The 16,372-nt window shown below is 44.4% G+C and overlaps 2 protein-coding genes across 16 annotated transcripts in view; one reads left to right on the top strand and one right to left on the bottom strand.

Moving 5' to 3' along the window:
• Positions 1-1,618: 1,618 nt before the first annotated feature.
• Positions 1,619-12,866, top strand: USP1 (ubiquitin specific peptidase 1). Of its 2 annotated transcripts, none has more exons than XM_066555357.1 (9): positions 1,619-1,716; positions 1,891-2,084; positions 3,266-3,389; positions 3,712-3,819; positions 4,312-4,472; positions 4,977-5,689; positions 6,790-6,960; positions 8,107-8,308; positions 11,750-12,866. In XM_066555357.1, the coding sequence occupies exons 2-9, from the start codon at positions 1,924-1,926 to the stop codon at positions 12,489-12,491; spliced, it is 2,382 nt and encodes a 793-aa protein (XP_066411454.1). In that variant the 5' UTR covers positions 1,619-1,716; positions 1,891-1,923; the 3' UTR covers positions 12,492-12,866. The 2 variants fall into 2 exon arrangements, with proteins under 2 accessions (XP_066411454.1, XP_066411455.1); XM_066555358.1 differs by having other exon boundaries at positions 1,657-1,716; positions 1,919-2,084.
• A 2,830-nt stretch (positions 12,867-15,696) lies between these two features.
• Positions 15,697-16,372, bottom strand: part of DOCK7 (dedicator of cytokinesis 7) — a 97,024-nt gene continuing 96,348 nt past the window's right edge. For all 14 annotated transcript variants that reach the window (XM_066555355.1, XM_066555341.1, XM_066555343.1 and 11 more), the window contains one exon: positions 15,697-16,238. In XM_066555355.1, the coding sequence (XP_066411452.1) occupies positions 16,196-16,238 (43 nt within the window). In that variant the 3' untranslated portion in view covers positions 15,697-16,195. The remainder of the gene's footprint in view (positions 16,239-16,372) is intronic.

Raw genomic sequence — 16,372 nt, 5'->3', positions numbered from 1 at the left:
CATTTTGGTTCATCTTGGGTGCAGCCCTGGCTGGGCTCTGGTGCTGCCCAAGGTGGATCCATGGAGGAGATGCTTTGAATAAATCCCTGCTTTATTCTGGAGCTCTGCCCAGCCTCTGCTCCAGGGCAGCCTGCACAAGGCGTCACCAGCAGCATCACACAGACTTAATTAATCACTTTATTAATCAGCCAAGCACTTCCTGGACCTTGGGGCACCACCCACCTGGATAAGACTCTTGTCTCACACAAAAGAGCCTCTGTAGTCCTGAGTGTCCATTAACTACAGGGACCTCGGGCAGTGTTTGCTGAGTGGAGCTAAAGTTCACATGGCAGAGCTGCGGGGGAAATCCATCCATGCTCAGTGGGAATGCAGTGTCCCAACAGCTTCTGGGGAGCTCTGGGCATCCCACAGGCCAAGGAAATAAATCAATATATTCACCTTGGGAATGTGAACCCTGCATGTGCAGGCACACATGGAAATTTTACCTGCAAGAGAAATCAAAACCTGTGCAAGAGCATGGACATGACTGTTGGAATATACACAATTGGAATATACACAATTCCTTCCATAATTCATATGAGTATTTAGGCATAGTAACCTGCTGCAATAATTAATTTGTGCAGCAGCAGAAAAAAAATCTAAAAATATTGCAAGACCGCAAAAAAAAAAGGGTGATTTTTATGGAGTTCAGTTTGCTTTAGTGTTTAACAGGAGTGCGATGCTCAGGGGAGGCAGCAGCAGCTGGTCCTGGGGAACCTCAGCTTTTGACTGCTCAAATTTAGGGTAATTCCCCCCAAAACCCAGATCTGGGTATTGTCCAAAGTCAGTTATGTAACTAAACCTATAAAGTATCTTACATGAATAAACTTTCCTGTTAGAAAACCTTTATGTATGAGCAATGTGCATTCTTTATGTACAGACTGGAGGTCCTGGAGGGGCCAGTTTAAAGAGCAGAACGCAGAAATTTACAGCATTTCCCACATTCCGGACCGCTAAACCGCCAGTTTTGCAGCCCTAACAGCCTCGGTAATAACTACAATTCACCGTGGGGTGCACAGGCGTGCCGGTGGGGCCTTGGGGCCGAGCAGCGCTGGGAATTCCCGCAGGGCCGTGCGGTTTTTATGCCAAAGCGCGGGAAGGCCCCGCTCGGGACACTGCGGGCCGGGCCCTCCGGCCGTGAGGGGAAACGGAGCCGCCGCCTCTGATTGGTCGAGCCGCGGAGGGGGCGTGGTCACAGCGGGACCAATCCACCTCCCGCCGGCGGGGGGGGGGGGGGTGAAGGCTCTCCCTACGCAAATGGTACAGCCCGAACCCGAGCCCTTTGGCCGGGCCGTTACCAGCGCCCGCGCGCGCCCAGGCAGGACCCACAGCGGGCTGCCCGCCGCGCTGCCTGATGAGGCGGCGGCCTTGCGGGGCCGGTGGCGGCGTAGTTCTGATGCCCAGCCGCCGCCGCTCTGTCCGCCGGCTCCTGGCAGACGCTCCGCCGCCGCTCGTCATGCCTTTCTCCCGCCGGCCTGCCCCGGCGGGGCGCGCTCGGTTTTCCGGCGTTCTCGCGGGGCGACCGCCGGCGGGGCGGGGGGGTTGCGGCGCGAGGCGGGGCACGCGCGGGGCGGGGGGGTCCTCGTCGGCGCGCGGAAAAAAACGCGCCAAGTTCGCTGACGGTGTCCCCGCGGTCTCCATGGCAACGGCGAGCGGGAGCGGGGCCGGCATGTAGCGGTGAGTGAGGGGGAGCGGCCGCACCGCGGCCTCGGGCCCCGCCGGCCGCGGGGAACATGCGGGGGGCGCGGGGGGGCGGCCCGAGCCCGGGGCGGGGGGCGGCGGGTCCGCGCTCGGCCCCCTCGGGGAGTAAATGGCGCCTGGTGTGCGCGTGTGTGTGTGTGTGCGCGCCAGGTGTGAGCGCCCCGGCCGCGCCCCGCAGGAACCATGCCCGGCGTCCTGCCCGGCGACAGCGCCAGGGCCAGCCCCTCCAAGAAGAACAGGCTGTCGCTGAAGCTCTTTCAGAAGAAGGAGGCGAAGCGAGTGCTGGATTTCATCGAGGCGCAGGAAAATGAGCCGAAGGGCGCGGAGTTCCGAGGCGCCGAGATGTGAGTGCCGCGCGGGAGAAGTTGTGTGGCGGCGCCGCGGCGGGCTCGGGCTCATCCATCCATCCTTCCCTCCATCCTTCCCTCCACCCATCCTGCCTTCCTTCCTTCCCCGCTCCTTTCGCTTTCGTGTTCTCGCAGCAATAACGCGCTGCAGCACGCGCTCCATGCGTGCGCTTTAATTAAATGAATTAACGTGCGCTTTAATTAAATGAATGACCACGCGCTTTCGTTAAATTAACGTCCGGGCGGCCTCGGCACACTGAGCCAACTCATGGCTGGGACCAATTCCCGTTTTGAGAAAGCGGATTTGCCGCACCGGCGATGTTTAGTTGGCACAAACTTTGGGATCGCGTGCTGAAGTTAGTTTTTAAAACCTATTTAGTCACTGTAACCAACTTCTAATAACTGTTCTAAGAAAACAAGTTTTGTTTTTTTTTCTTTTGGTGTTTAGTTGGCACAAACTTTGAGATCTGTCAAAAAAAAACTTGCTTTGGTTCAAGTTAATACCAGTAGCTATTGTGTCACTGAACTATTTATATTAAAATTAAATTTTCTGCAAGGTGAGCTTTAATGGAAATATGTAGGATGTTTAGTTGTGGGGTTGGCTGTCATTCACTGGGGCTTTTCAGGCCCTGAGCAAATCTGTTTCATTGTTGGTGAGGGATTTAAGTGGGGTAAAGAAAATTGTAGTCAGTTAGAAATAGTTGGAGATTTTAAATTTGCTTCTGTTGTGTTATTACAGTGTATTAATCACTTCTATCAGTAATTAATAATAATGATAATCAGTGTATAGTGTGTCAGGTTTATTGGTTTCTTTTTTTTAGATTTTTTTCTGGTTTTTTGCTTTGCATCTAGAAATGAAGTGATGTGACTGGAGCAACGTAAGAATATATTCTAGGCACGTTTTTTCTGCCTTATGAATGAAGAAAGAACATACAAAAGTGTCTAAATATGAAATTTTTGATCCATTAAATCAGTCTCCTGCTATTTGATGTGTTGGAACTTAGAGCAGGTTTTCCTCCTGTGTGGTTTTGGGTGGGTTGCTGAGGAGGCAGAGTGAATTCAGACACACTTTTGCAGGGTTTAGATCTGCATTTCTCAGTGCTGAATCCTCTGAGGTGGGGAGGGATGAAGGAGTGCTTTTTCCAGAGTGTCTCTTACCCCGTTTCTCTGTTTCCCAGTGACCAGGTGGTTCCTGCAGCACAGCCCCCCTCCTTTGTCAGCTGTGAGAAAAAAGACAACATGCTGCCTTTTGTGGGCTTGAACAACCTGGGCAACACCTGCTACCTGAACAGTGTCCTGCAGGTGAGGCCATGGCCAGGGGGGCTCCAAAATGGACATTCTGGTCCAGCACAAATGGGGGAAATTGCTTTATTCGGGGTGCAGTGAAAAGGGCAGCTCATTACAGCAGGGAAATAAAAATGCTGCTGCAGGAAATGTGTGCCCTGTGGTTGTCCTGATTGGGAAATTCTTCAGTTTCCATACTCAGGGCTCCTCCCTGCTGTGAAAAATCCTGGATCTTTGTGTGCCTGGGGAGGTGCAGAGCTGTGTGGATTATAAATGTGCATTTATGTGTGGAATAACTTCTTACTCCAGTTATTTTCGTGTTGTCAACTGTTGCTTTCAGGTATTATATTTTTGTCCTGGTTTTAAAACCGGAGTAAAACATTTATATAACATCATTTCAAAGAAAAGAGAATCTTCAAAGGATGAAGGAGAGCAAAAGGCAGAAAAGGTAACAAATCCCCACGTGTTCTTAATTTGTAACCTTGCAAGCGAGGCTGTCCTGAATGCAGGGAAGATGTAACTGGTTTCTGTTCTAAAGAAGCTTTTCAGCATTGTTTTCTGCACTGTTACTTCAGGTGAAGATGTATTTGAGTTGTTTTGAACTTTAGCACAAGTTTTAAAGTCTAACAGAAGAAATTTGAGGAAGATACCTGACCATGCTTCTGGCACAAAGATAATTATGAAACAGTGCCTGGAGCTGATGGAAATGGGAGTTTGGGCAAGGATGGTTTGGGATTTTAAACCAATGGTTAATTGGGCTTTTATGTTTGTTTCCTACTTGAAAAAAACCAAAATACTGTCTGAAACCCACCTGCCTCCATAGCAGACAAAAAATTCAGCCAAATATAGAAAACCAAGGGAGGGGAGGAGAGAAAAATATTAATTTGTGACTGATGTACCTGTTGCAAGTGTTTTTATTCCTTTTACCTTGTCATTGCAGGGAAGTTGTAAAGAAGATCCCTTGGCAAGTTATGAACTCATCTGCAGTTTGCACTCCTTGATCCTTTCAGTTGAGCAGCTCCAAGCCAGTTTTCTCCTGAACCCAGAGAAATACACGGATGAATTGGCCACGCAGCCCCGGAGGCTGCTGAACACCCTCAGGTACAAATCCCCCCAAATGCTGGCAGAATTCTGTCCTGACATTTCCAGGTCGTTACATTGCCCAGCCTTAGAGGCTGGCGCAAGGTCGATGGTGTTGGAAATTTGAAAATAAATTGTAAGACTGTAATGCAGAAAGGGTTTAAAACAGTGCTTAGGTACAGAAGTGTTATTAAATTACAGAGAGGTTTGGGTTGGAAGGGACCTTAAAGCTCATCCAGTTCCACCCCTGCCATGGGCAGGGACACTTCCCACAATCCCAGGGTGCTCCAAGCCCTGTCCAGCCTGGCCTGGGACACTCCCAGGGATGGGAAGGATCCCCTTGGAGCTGAGGAGCTCCAGTGCTGGGTGTGTGTAAATCCTTAAGGCAGAACCTTCCCCCAGCTCTGTGACAGAGAGGACACATGATCCTCTATGACTTCTAAATCTCTGATTTCAGTCTCAAATCACATTCCCCAGTTAGGAGAGGATACCAAACCCTCATTTTTTGCTCTTTTCTTTGCACAGAGAGCTGAACCCCATGTACGAAGGGTACCTGCAGCACGATGCCCAGGAGGTGCTGCAGTGTATCCTGGGGAACATCCAGGAAACCTGCCAGCTGCTGAAGAAGGAAGAGCTGAACAAACTGCCTGTGGAAGAGCCTGCAGCTAAAGTGGAGGAGAAACCCAGCCAAAACTCCGAGAGCAATGGGTGTGTGAGCCCTGCTGAGGAGGAGGATCCCAGCCCGGGCAGCCAAGGCGGAGACGCGGCCAAGGAGAAGCTGCTCAAGGGAAACGGGAAAAGGAAAAGCGACGCCGAGGGCGGCAACGCCAAGAAAAAATCCAAAGTATCAAAAGAGCAAATTGCAGCAGAAGAAAATCAAAGACAAACCAGGTCCAAGAGGAAAGCCACGGGAGAAAAGATGGAAAACCAAACGGACGCCATCGCCAAGTGTTCCGGGGAGAGCGAGAGCGCCAAGCCCACGCAGAAAAAGTCGCGCCTTAGGTTAAACTGGTTAAAATCTTCCTGCAAACAGCCCAGTATCCTGTCCAAATTTTACAGTCTAGGAAAGTTAACTACAAACTTGGGATCCAAAGAGCCAGGGAAAGAATATGACTGTGAGTTCGAAGAGTCAGCTGTCAAGTGTGAAAATGGTGACAGTAAAGAAGAATATCATGAACCAGCATCTCCTGTGGAAAGCCATCATGGAAAAGGAACTGAAAAAGAACCAAAAAAGGAAGGTTGGTGCACAAGTGGATGGGCTTAAAATTAGTAGGATTAAGAAAGTACAGTGCGTGGGAAGTCAGCCTTCAGACTGCACAGCCTGCAGAGCTCTAAACACAAAATTAAATTTTTCAGGAATTGAAGATGATTTTTAGGAAAGATAATTTATTTTTATACGTGTTTGTAATTTTTTTTTCTTTTAGAATTTGACCTGTTTAGCTTAGATCTCGAGGCATTTCTCTTAATATTCTGTAATCATTGTACAATATGTATAAAAAAGGCTGAATATTACCAGGTTTGTATTTACCACTAATTTTTGTCATCCATAGAAGAGAGCAAGTGAATTTGAGATGTAAAGGGATATTTCTGGCAGGAGCAAGCAGAACCAAACACCACTAGCTATGGTTTTACACACAGTATCCTCTTTTTCCCTTAATCTTTCCATATTTCCAACCTTCCCAAGAACCAGGAAGGACTCAGGATGTATTAAAGATCTAATCCATTTAGATCTAATAGATACCAATTAGAAATGCTAATTGGCTGGCAGGTCTGGATTTTGTTTATGTCAATGAAACAAGATACATGTTGAGGGAAGGGTCTCAGTATGAATCCAGTACTTACTAATTTGGAACTTTCCACCTACCAATTTTTTATAAAAATTTGAAGGAATGAAGAGCCTTTTGAGTTCTGCACTTCTTCTGCAGATTTGGCCAAAACTGGCCAGTAAATTTAGGAAGGAGGAGAGGACTGAGAATGAACAGAAACCAGGCAAACCCCTCCATGTGGTGCTCCTTGAGGAGCTCAGCAGTCCATGCTGAGGAGCCAGAGCATTGATGACAACCAAATATTCCAGAATGTGACATTGTCACACTTCAAGCACAAAACAAGAACCCAATCTTAGAACAGAAATTAAAGTTTGAGGCCCAGGAGACAGAGGGTCCTTATTTACTTACAAGCAGCTGATACCATGAAAACTGCTCGTGATTTGCTTTGCTTTTGAATGCCTGTCAGAGCTCCCTAAAGGCCATGGTTTAACAGTGATTTTGTGAGGATAACCAGGTTCTGAAGGGTCTCTGCAGTGCCCCTTGCTCAGGGATGTGCCTTGTGCTCTCTGCAGGTACAGAGCTGGCTGTCTTCGAGCTGGTGGAGAAACTCTTCCAGGGCCAGTTAGTGCTGAGGACCAGGTGCTTGGAGTGCGAGTGCTTCACGGAGAGGAGGGAGGATTTTCAGGACATCAGTGTCCCAGTGCAAGAAGATGAGCTTTCTAAAAGTGAAGAGAGTTCTGAAAGTAAGTAATTCCCTCCAAAAAAAAGGGTTGTGAGGTGTGTTCCTGCCTCAGCCAGCCGTGGGGAAGGACAGTGCTGCAGTTTAGGAAGGAGCGCAGCTCCTGTTTGTGCTGGCTAAAATTAGAGGCTGTTATCTCCTGTCCTGATTAACTTTAGACTTTGGAAACATAGTGCTGATAATGTTGGCAGATCCAGATAATATTCAAATTGTTCAGATCTTAACACATAGCTTGGACTGCCTACAATCTGTCACATAGGCACCTGCTTTCCTGCTTATGAGTAGGTATTTCCTTTTTTTTTTAAGTCTTCCTTTTTCTTCCTGGATAAGAAATTTTGCTTTTTCTTCTTTTTATAAGAAATATTTACATTTCTTCTTTTTATAAGAAATATTTGCATTTTTTCTTAGAAATAAAAGAAACAAGAATCCTGGGTTTTTTTCTTAGTTACTCAAAAAAATTTTAGTATTTTAGATTGTTGTTATTTTAATAACATTCGTATTATGTTTGTAAATGTTAGTCATGTGGTCTCTTTTACAAATTTTATTGATCTATATGCAGTTTTTTAGCTATTTTCAAAAGGAAGCGTGCCAAAAACACATCTTGAAATTGAGAATTTTAAGGGAATTAATTTTAGTTGCCACTGACTTAATTTGGAGCAGCTTTTCCTGCTTTTGCTCCCCATTTTGCTGAAGGATTCAAAGGAAAATGTGTGGGGTGGTGTTCACATGTGAGGCGCTGCCGACAGCGGGTGATCCTGTCAGCAGTGTGAGGGTGGCAGGGGAGGCAAAATGCAAGAAGTGAGAGGGAACTTTCTGGTTATTTTGGGGGTTTGCCTTAATAAGTGAAATTCTGGTCTCATACGAGCTCTCCATTTCCAGACATGGCAACAAAATTGTGTGATCTGAAAGGAGCTTTGGGAAAATCCTAATTTTGAGTAATGACATCCATTAAGGGATGTTTTCATCCCTTCCTGAAATGCTCCAAAGATGGGAATACATCACATATTTCACACATACTGAGTGTTCTTTGCAGCCTTGCAGGTTTGGAGTGGTCTGAACTTGGCATATTTTGTTTTGTTGCTCTTCTGGCGGGATGAGTTGGAAATATAAATATTGGCAGATCTGCGAATGCAGCGATTTTCTTTTCTAGTTTCTCCAGAGCCAAAAACAGAAATAAAGACTCTGAAGTGGGCAATTTCCCAGTTTGCCTCAGTGGAGAGGATTGTGGGAGAGGACAAATATTTCTGTGAGAACTGCCACCACTACACGGAAGCGGAGCGCAGCCTCTTGTTCGATAAAATGCCCGAAGTGATCACAATTCACTTGAAGTGCTTTGCTGCCAGTGGCCTGGAGTGAGTATGCATTGCCTGTCTTACCAAACAGGGTCCTGCAGCAAGGGAGGTCTTACCCCAGGAGCTGGAAATGCTTTGGAGTATTTCTAGAAGATTCCCAGATTGGGATGAAGCCCCCAGTGCCATAAAGGCTATGTGGTGTTCCAGGTAGTGGCAGAAATTATTTCCAGAAAAAATTGACTTCTAGGAGACTCCTTAACAAAATGTTTTAGCTCTACTCTTAGAACAACCTGATATTTCTTACAACTTTATTTACTGTAAATATCCCCCTATTTAAAGGGATAGTTAAGTTTTAAGTAAATAAACTCTGAGTTCAGAGGCAGCTTTAAGTGCTTTACCACAACAAGTAATGAGAACAAATCTGCATTTTATGGTCTGATGTTATCTCTGCCTGAATGTGAATACTAAAAAGATGAATGTTAGTGGGGAAAAAAAATATAATCAGGAGTTAACACACTTTCAAGAGCCAACACTTGTTACCCCAAAATTGACCAATTCCTTTAAGCAGACTTTGGTCTTTACTTGATTGTAAACATGGAATTTTGGGGAAAAAAATAATCAGGTAAACATTTTAAAGAGCTAATATTTAAAAAAAAATCAATTACTTTGTAAACACAGTAGTATCAGTATCATTGATATTCAATTACAAAGCAATCAGTTTAGTACTGTAATTGTAGCAATCCTTCTATTTTGAAAGAAGTTGTGGGAGTGTTCTTTATCTTTTTTTTAATACTTAAGAATTTAGGGATTTTCTCTCAAATGACAGGAAACAAAGAAAAATCCATCCCTACAGCACTGTACAGGAATATCCAGGTTTCTGACAAAGCAGAAAGGAAATTTCCTCTGTCTCTGCACTGTCTTTCCATACAAGTCCAGAATCATAACATACAAAATTGTCTTTTCATTGATCTCCACAATATTTACTTGAATACTGATTTGTAGATACTGACTTAGAGCTGCACACTTAAAAATCATCACAGTTGAGTAAGAAACACGAAAATTATCCTCCATTTGCTCCTGTATTTCCTATTTTCTTGTTTCCATGAGGAAGGACCTGCAGTTAACCAATCCTCTCCTGCCTCACTCACCTCTTCTGTGCTGGCCAGCTTCAGCTCCTTGCACCAAAACACTCAGACCAGTTTCCAGGTCAGAGTGAATCCGGTCTCTTGTGGTTTTCCTCATGTGTCCTCTCAGTTCTTCCATAAATTCTCTGCCAAGGGCTACCAGTCAGAGATTAAGGAAGTCAGAGTGGAAAACCTGACAGAGAAACCTGTGATGAAGCTGAAACTCTTTAGAAGAGTTTCTTGATTTTTGGGTTGGATGTTTTCTCTTGGGCAAAATCCTGTCATTGCTAAAAAACCAAACTTTTCTACTGGCTTTAAACAAAAAATTTTTTAAGATAAGAATCTTCAGTCAACTTTTAGCTCCCACAAAAATTTGGGAATCTGGTCTGCTCAGTTTTGCTCTACTGAGTTCTCTGGTGACTGAGTTGTAAACAAATGAGAAATGAAGGGTACTGTAAATATTTGCAGTTAATAGGGATTTTATTCATCTTTTCTAGATGCTGCTTTGCAAAGTGTTTTGTTTTAAAATAAAGCAGCCAGTGTGAAAATCTCCTTGCCTGGGGGGGAGTCATTCTCTTTGGCAAGTGTGTGTGTGGGGAAAAATGCCAGGCCATGTGTGAGCAGGCTGTGAAGCGGCTTAGGAGGAATTTGTTAACTGGTAACACGTAATTAAGCATTTCCACTATAGAAATTTAACAATCTGTGAGAAAACCAGCTTTTTGTCTTGTGAAATTCAGTGCAGTGGGTAAAATGTCACTCATTTATGGTCTCAAAAGATGTGGCTGCAGAAGTCAGGTTTGATGTGTTTGAAGTGCATCAGTCAGAGCAGGCAGAGTACTTGGCATGCAATTTTTCTGTCTTCAGATTCTTATCATTAAGAAGAACAAAAAGCTAATAGGAAAAGATTTCCTCTCTTATTTCCTCCTCTCCAAATCTTTCTGATGCTGGATTCATTGAGAAGAAAGGTAGAGCCTGCTTTTTCCTGTTTTCTGTGAATATGATTTGTCCCAGTGTGCTTGAGTGGAACTGGATTTGTAATCCAGGTATCAGCCAGCAGTTCTGTGTTTCTTGACTCTCTTCTGAATATCTCTATTTCTGGCTGCTGCTAATAGGGATTTTCAGAAGATTCAAGTTTCATTATTTCTGATTCTGTGCTCTTCTGTGTTCTTTTTGGTGGAGTGAAATGTGATGGTGAGAGAGGTCTGAAGTGAGGTTTCACTGAACTGGAGTGAGTGAGGATCTGTGTGTGTCACTGTGTTTATTTCTGTGTCTCAGGGTTCATGGCTCTGAACAGGAGTGAAGCAGAACCAAAATTAAATCCAGGATAACAATAATCATAACTGCAGTTATGCCATGGCTGCAGTTTCCTTGGATTTAAGTTATTTATTCCTATGATAAGAGCAGTGAGCTCTTGGAAACCTCAGTTTTACAGGGCTTGTCTGTACTCCCCAGTATTTTTCCCTGCAACACCCTCATAGTTGAGTAAGACTTTGAGTCATCCCTGGAATTTATTAGGACATCACAACCTATTGTTAAATAAAGGGGTTAATTGATCTGGGCTGATGCAATGTGCAAGTCATCAAGAGCAGAATCACAAGGAGGCTGATGCACAGTGAAATCCCAACACTGACTTTCTCTTTAAACTCTGTAGAAGATCCTTATAATGAAAGGATTTCTTCCCCTCCTGGTAAATTTGTGTGCTGAGAACGAAATATTGAATATTTATGGAATACTAGAGGCTTTTCCAAAGTAAATTAGCCACAGAATTGATTGAAAAATTAGAATGCCACAGGATAGCTAGAGAAGAATCCCAGGTGAGCACCACTGGCACAACTACAGTGCACTGAGGGGAGCTGAGGAAAATTAGTCACCATCTCTGAGTGATATTAAAGCTACTTGAAAGTAAAATAAGTAATGCTTTATTTAGTAAATGACTCTTTCAGGAGGAGGAAAAAACAAACCCAACCCTGCTTGTTTCAGCCTTGACTGTTGAAAAGGTTTTTGGTTTGTTTTTGAGCAGGATGGTGAGAGAGAGAAGGGAGTGTTTGTGCAGAAATAGGAGCAGGAGTGATAACAATCAGCTGAACCTGTATCATCACTATTTAAAAGTTATCTTTAGCTGATACTTTAGAAAAATGGGATCTCAGAAATAGCTAAAATTTACAGTTTCTGGGCTGTAAGATTTAACATTACAGTCATAAAAATGCCTTTCCTGACTGGAGGTGCTTGGGGTGCTGGTGCTGGGCCAGGGGAGCAGAGAGCAGTTGCCATCATCCATATCCTTGAGGAGAAAGGGTATGGCTGCACCTCTGGGCCAGCTGAAGTGGTGTGTGGGAGCTGCTGTGGCAGGAGGTGTGAGCGCTGTGTCCCTCGGCAGGTTTGACTGCTACGGGGGCCTGTCCAAGATCAACACGCCGCTGCTGACGCCGCTCAGGCTGTCCCTGGAGGAGTGGAGCACGCGGCCCACCAACGACACCTACGGGCTCTTCGCCGTGGTCATGCACAGCGGCATCACCATCAGCAGCGGCCACTACACGGCCTCGGTGAAGGTGACGGACCTGCAGAGCCTGGAGCTGGACAGGGGCACCTTCCTGCCCGAGCCGGCCTACGCCGCCGCGCTCAAGCCGGAGCCGCTGACCGAGGAGGAGGCGCGCGCCGTGGCCGAGGACTACGACGACGGCGAGGTCTCCTTCAGGCTCAAGGTGCTGGGCAAGAAGAACGTGGAGGCCGTGGGACTGCTCGGGGGGCAGAAGAGCAAGGCTGACTGTGAGCTGTGTGCCAGCAAACAGCCCAACCCCGAGAAGCTCCCGAGCGCGGTGCCCGAGCCGCGCGGCGAGCCCAGCGCCGAGCCCCGGGCGGAGCAGGGCGAGCCCCCGGCGCTGGCGGCCAACGGACTGGAGAACAAAGCTCTGGAGAACAAAGCTCTGGAGAACAAAGCTCTGGAGAACAAAGCTCTCTGCGTGCTCCAGAGCCTCAAGGAGTACGAGGGCAAGTGGCTGCTCTTCGATGACTCCGAAGTGAAGGTCACAGAGGAAAAGGACTTCCTGAATTCTCTTTCTCCGACGTCGTCATCTACATCGACTCCTTACCTACTGTTTTATAAGAAAATTGTAGAGTGATGCTGTACTTGGACTGTAAATATTTGGGATTTGCATACACCTCTGGCTCTGATTTGCATCCAAACTACCTGGAAGCAACGGCTGTATGTTTTTTGAAGCTACTGATTCTTCATCTTTCTGGTCTTTTTTTCCTTCGGTGTCCAGTGGCTCGACTTGAATTAACAAAACATGACATAGGACTTGACTCACACTGTAACTTTTCTGCTGGAGAGTAGTGCTCTGACCTTTTAGAAATACCAGTTTGTATAGATTCTAAACGATGCCTACAGCACCCAGTAGTGGTTTTAATGCAGCTCTAGGTCTCAGACATGCCTGTTGTATTACTAGCTTTTTTTTTCTTTTTTTTTCCCTTTTTTTCTGTTTTTTTTTTTTCCTGGTTTTGGTTTTTTTTTTAAATAAAAGTTATTTGTATTCATACCCTGGAGTAAATGTATATTAACTAGCAAATTTCATCAGAAGTTGTGTATTTTTGTAACTTGGGAAGTAACACTTCATATTTAGTCTTTGAATAATGGACGTGGTTCATTCTCCTGCTCCCGTTATTTCCTGCTCCTTGCAACTTGAAGCACAAAGAAAAGTCTGAAAACCTTGTCCAAAGCATTGGAGGGAACTGAATTCATGGAAGTGTTTGACTGGTCTAATTTGCATCTTGGTGCATAGGTGTTAATGAGCAAAGTGTAAATAGATGTGATTAATACTTCAAACCAGGGGCAGAGTGTAGTGTAATTAAAATAATTTTGTACTTTGAAGAGTGAAGCCCTCAAATCTGCATCTCTGTTTGGGGTGGTTGGGAACTTAGTGGTGACCTTCTAACTGAAGTTAATTTGTACCTGGAGCTCACTGAAACTGGGGGGAAAGGAGAGGATTTGGCTTTGATGCTTTGTTAAGAATGTACATATGAAATAAAAAAGTTATGACCCGCATCTGAGACAAGCAGATCAGCCTGTTGTGTTTGGAGAGGGGAAAGCAGAAAGGGAAAGGGCTTTGGGAACAGGTAGAAAAAGGCTGGGGAATCGTCTTAAAGAACTAAAGTGCTTCTAGAATACATTCTGTGGTTTTTAGCTGGTTCTTGGGCAGTACCTCCTAATTTGAAGGTACTTTTTGACTACTGTGAGGTTAAGGGGAAACACTGCAAAACCAAAAACATTTGCACTAAATACTAGAGGTGAAAATCCCAAACTGTCTGTCAGAGAATCGAAGGTGACTCCTGTAAACTGGTCATTAAGATCTTAACAAATCTGACTCAAAATAGGGGGATTATTCAGTCTGTCCTAGGATGGATGGAATGACACCAAGTGTCACTGCAGGCTTTGAGCATGCCCTGGATATATTTTACCTTTTTCCACTACAAATTAATTTATTTACAGGAAGACCCCTAAAAACCTCTGCCTAGTTAATTCTGCAATACTTAATTTTTACTATCTTTTATTATAATGTTGTATAAACATGGAGGTTAAGTCAGGAAAAATCTCTTTTAGTGCATTTTCCATGTTAGGTTTGACCTCTGAATGTTGTACAGGCCTTGATTTTGCAGCATTAAAAAAATCTGCAATGACAAAATACACTTTCCCTTTTCCAAAGCATTGCACCATAATAATAAATAATTTCAGAATCTTAACCCAGAAAAAAGCTACATTACAAAAATATCAGTAAGCTTACCTTGCAAGGGCAGCCCAATCCCATTACAGAATGCAATTTTTTAGGCTTTGCTGAATTTCAGCCTGCAAATGAAAGTTTATTTTTCCACACCTGGTGCAAGACTTCATCTTTTTCACTCAACTGCAGCAGCAGGAATGTTCCAAGGAAACAAAATACCATTATTTACACCAAAATAGGATGTCAGGAAGACCCAGCTGCCTTCCATCATCCCAGCACAGCCTGGGAGGAGATTCTTTGTGGCAGCTGAAGAGAAACCAGCCTTAGCTGGAAGATGCTGAATGAAAACCCCTCCTCTGGCACAGGGAGAGGGACTGGGGGTGGATTTTTGGGATATTCACTTAAGCACCACTTGCCACCCCCTGAACTTGTTGCTCGTAACTCCTGTCCTGGAGCAGAACTGCTGTAAATTAAAGTTTCATCCTTTCATGGCTCCTGGGATTTGTTTGCACTGTGTAAATATTTTCAATGCCTCTTCCTGTAAATCTCTTCCAAAGCCCTTCCCTCCTTCCTTATAATTTTCCATTCTGAGATTTCCCTTATTCCTGTAGCACCTCCAAGGCCTTGTCAGCACCCCTGAGCTTTGCAAGAGCTTTGGAATATCCATGAAAAGCTTGGAGTTTTCCTTCTGCAGAGAACTCCATGCAGGTGTGACACAGAACCAATTCAGGATTATTCTGTCCAGGGAACCTTGCAGAGCCTGGCACACAAAGCATCCCAACTGTGCAGCTGCTGGGATAAGAGAGCATGGGAGAAGTCTCCAATAACCTAAAATAAGTACCAGGAAGGGAAAAAAAGACCCTCCCCACCCTAAACTTCAGTGCTGCTGCAGAAGGGGGCACTTCAAGTATAAACCCATTGTTCCTTCTATTTTTTATATATATAAAGAGTATGTTTATCAAATTCAGGTTTTGTGTGTATATCTGTTTTTTTATGCATATTTAGGTATTTATGGAGAGAATAACTGTGTTTAATCACACACCACATCTTCCAGGGGACTTTGTGCACCACAGAGAGGAAAAATACTAAGGACAAGATTTAGGAGTTGTGGACTCAGCTCCAAATCTGATGTTTCCTCAAAGTGCAGTGTTAGACCCCAAAATATCTGCTGTAAAACATCTTTCTTCACATAAACAGCAATGCAAAGAATGCTTTGTACCCTTTTAAACTGTGACACCATTTTAGGGTTTTTTGCCCTGTGAAATTAGGCTATAATTAAAAAATGACATAAAATGAGTTTAGTTGCATGGACACTGCTAATCCCAGGGGTGAGGAGATGCTGGGACCTCCCAGCTGGTGGAGATGTCCATGAACACACACACAAGTGAAGCTGAAACTTCCCCTGCTGGACTGAAGGAGGTGAAGGGGGTACCAAGCTGTGCCTCCATCTGCTGCTGGCTAGAGGTGGAATTATTGTTTTTTTTTGTTTGCAGCAAAAGAACAGGGATAACAAACAATCAGCACTCTGTTAATTAATGTTACCATGACTTACCTTGCTCTGAACCTTTTCCCCAAGGATGCTGAGCCCTGAAGTCCAATGCACAGGGAATTAAAGTGTAAACATTCACATATTTAATAGTACCATCAAAATAACCATCAGCATCATCACTACATTAAAAACTTCCAAAATGCATTTGCGTATGGTCCTAATATAAATTAAATATAGGAACTAAAAGTAAAATAAATTTAACATTAGGTAATGCTATAAATAAAGGTAAATGCGTTTAGTGTACCTTTGAGTCATAAAAATGCCTTAAAAAACAGGTAACTTTACAGCTCATCACCAATACTCTGGATACCACTGCCATGATGGGGTTTTTTTTCTTTTCAAACATTGAGAAGTCTACATTTGACATTTCAGAATGATTTTTTGGCCACTGAACACTTTGATGGAGGAAGAGGTGTGTGGGATGTCCAGGATGAAGTCCAAGTTTTATTTCACAATAAAACTTCTTTGATTCCCAGCGCTGATAACAAGGCTCTTTTTCTTTTCAAAACCTTAAATTTTTAAGTGCTGCTTTTTTTTTTTATTTTGGTTTTTAACTCGTTTAGATTTCCATTTTGCGAAGGCTCATCCTGCTGAAGGAGTCTCTGAGGGAGAGAAAATACAATGATGAGCTCAGATTTTCCATGGTGAAATAAGAAGCCTCACCAGATGAATGACTCTGAATTGATTTCCAGTATTTCCTAGAGCTGGTTACAACAAAAATTAAATCCACTGGCAT

The sequence above is a fragment of the Molothrus aeneus genome, chromosome 9 (genome assembly GCF_037042795.1).
Source record: "Molothrus aeneus isolate 106 chromosome 9, BPBGC_Maene_1.0, whole genome shotgun sequence".
In the NCBI taxonomy this organism is placed as follows: domain Eukaryota; kingdom Metazoa; phylum Chordata; class Aves; order Passeriformes; family Icteridae; genus Molothrus; species Molothrus aeneus.
This window is presented reverse-complemented; position numbering and strand designations above follow the sequence as displayed.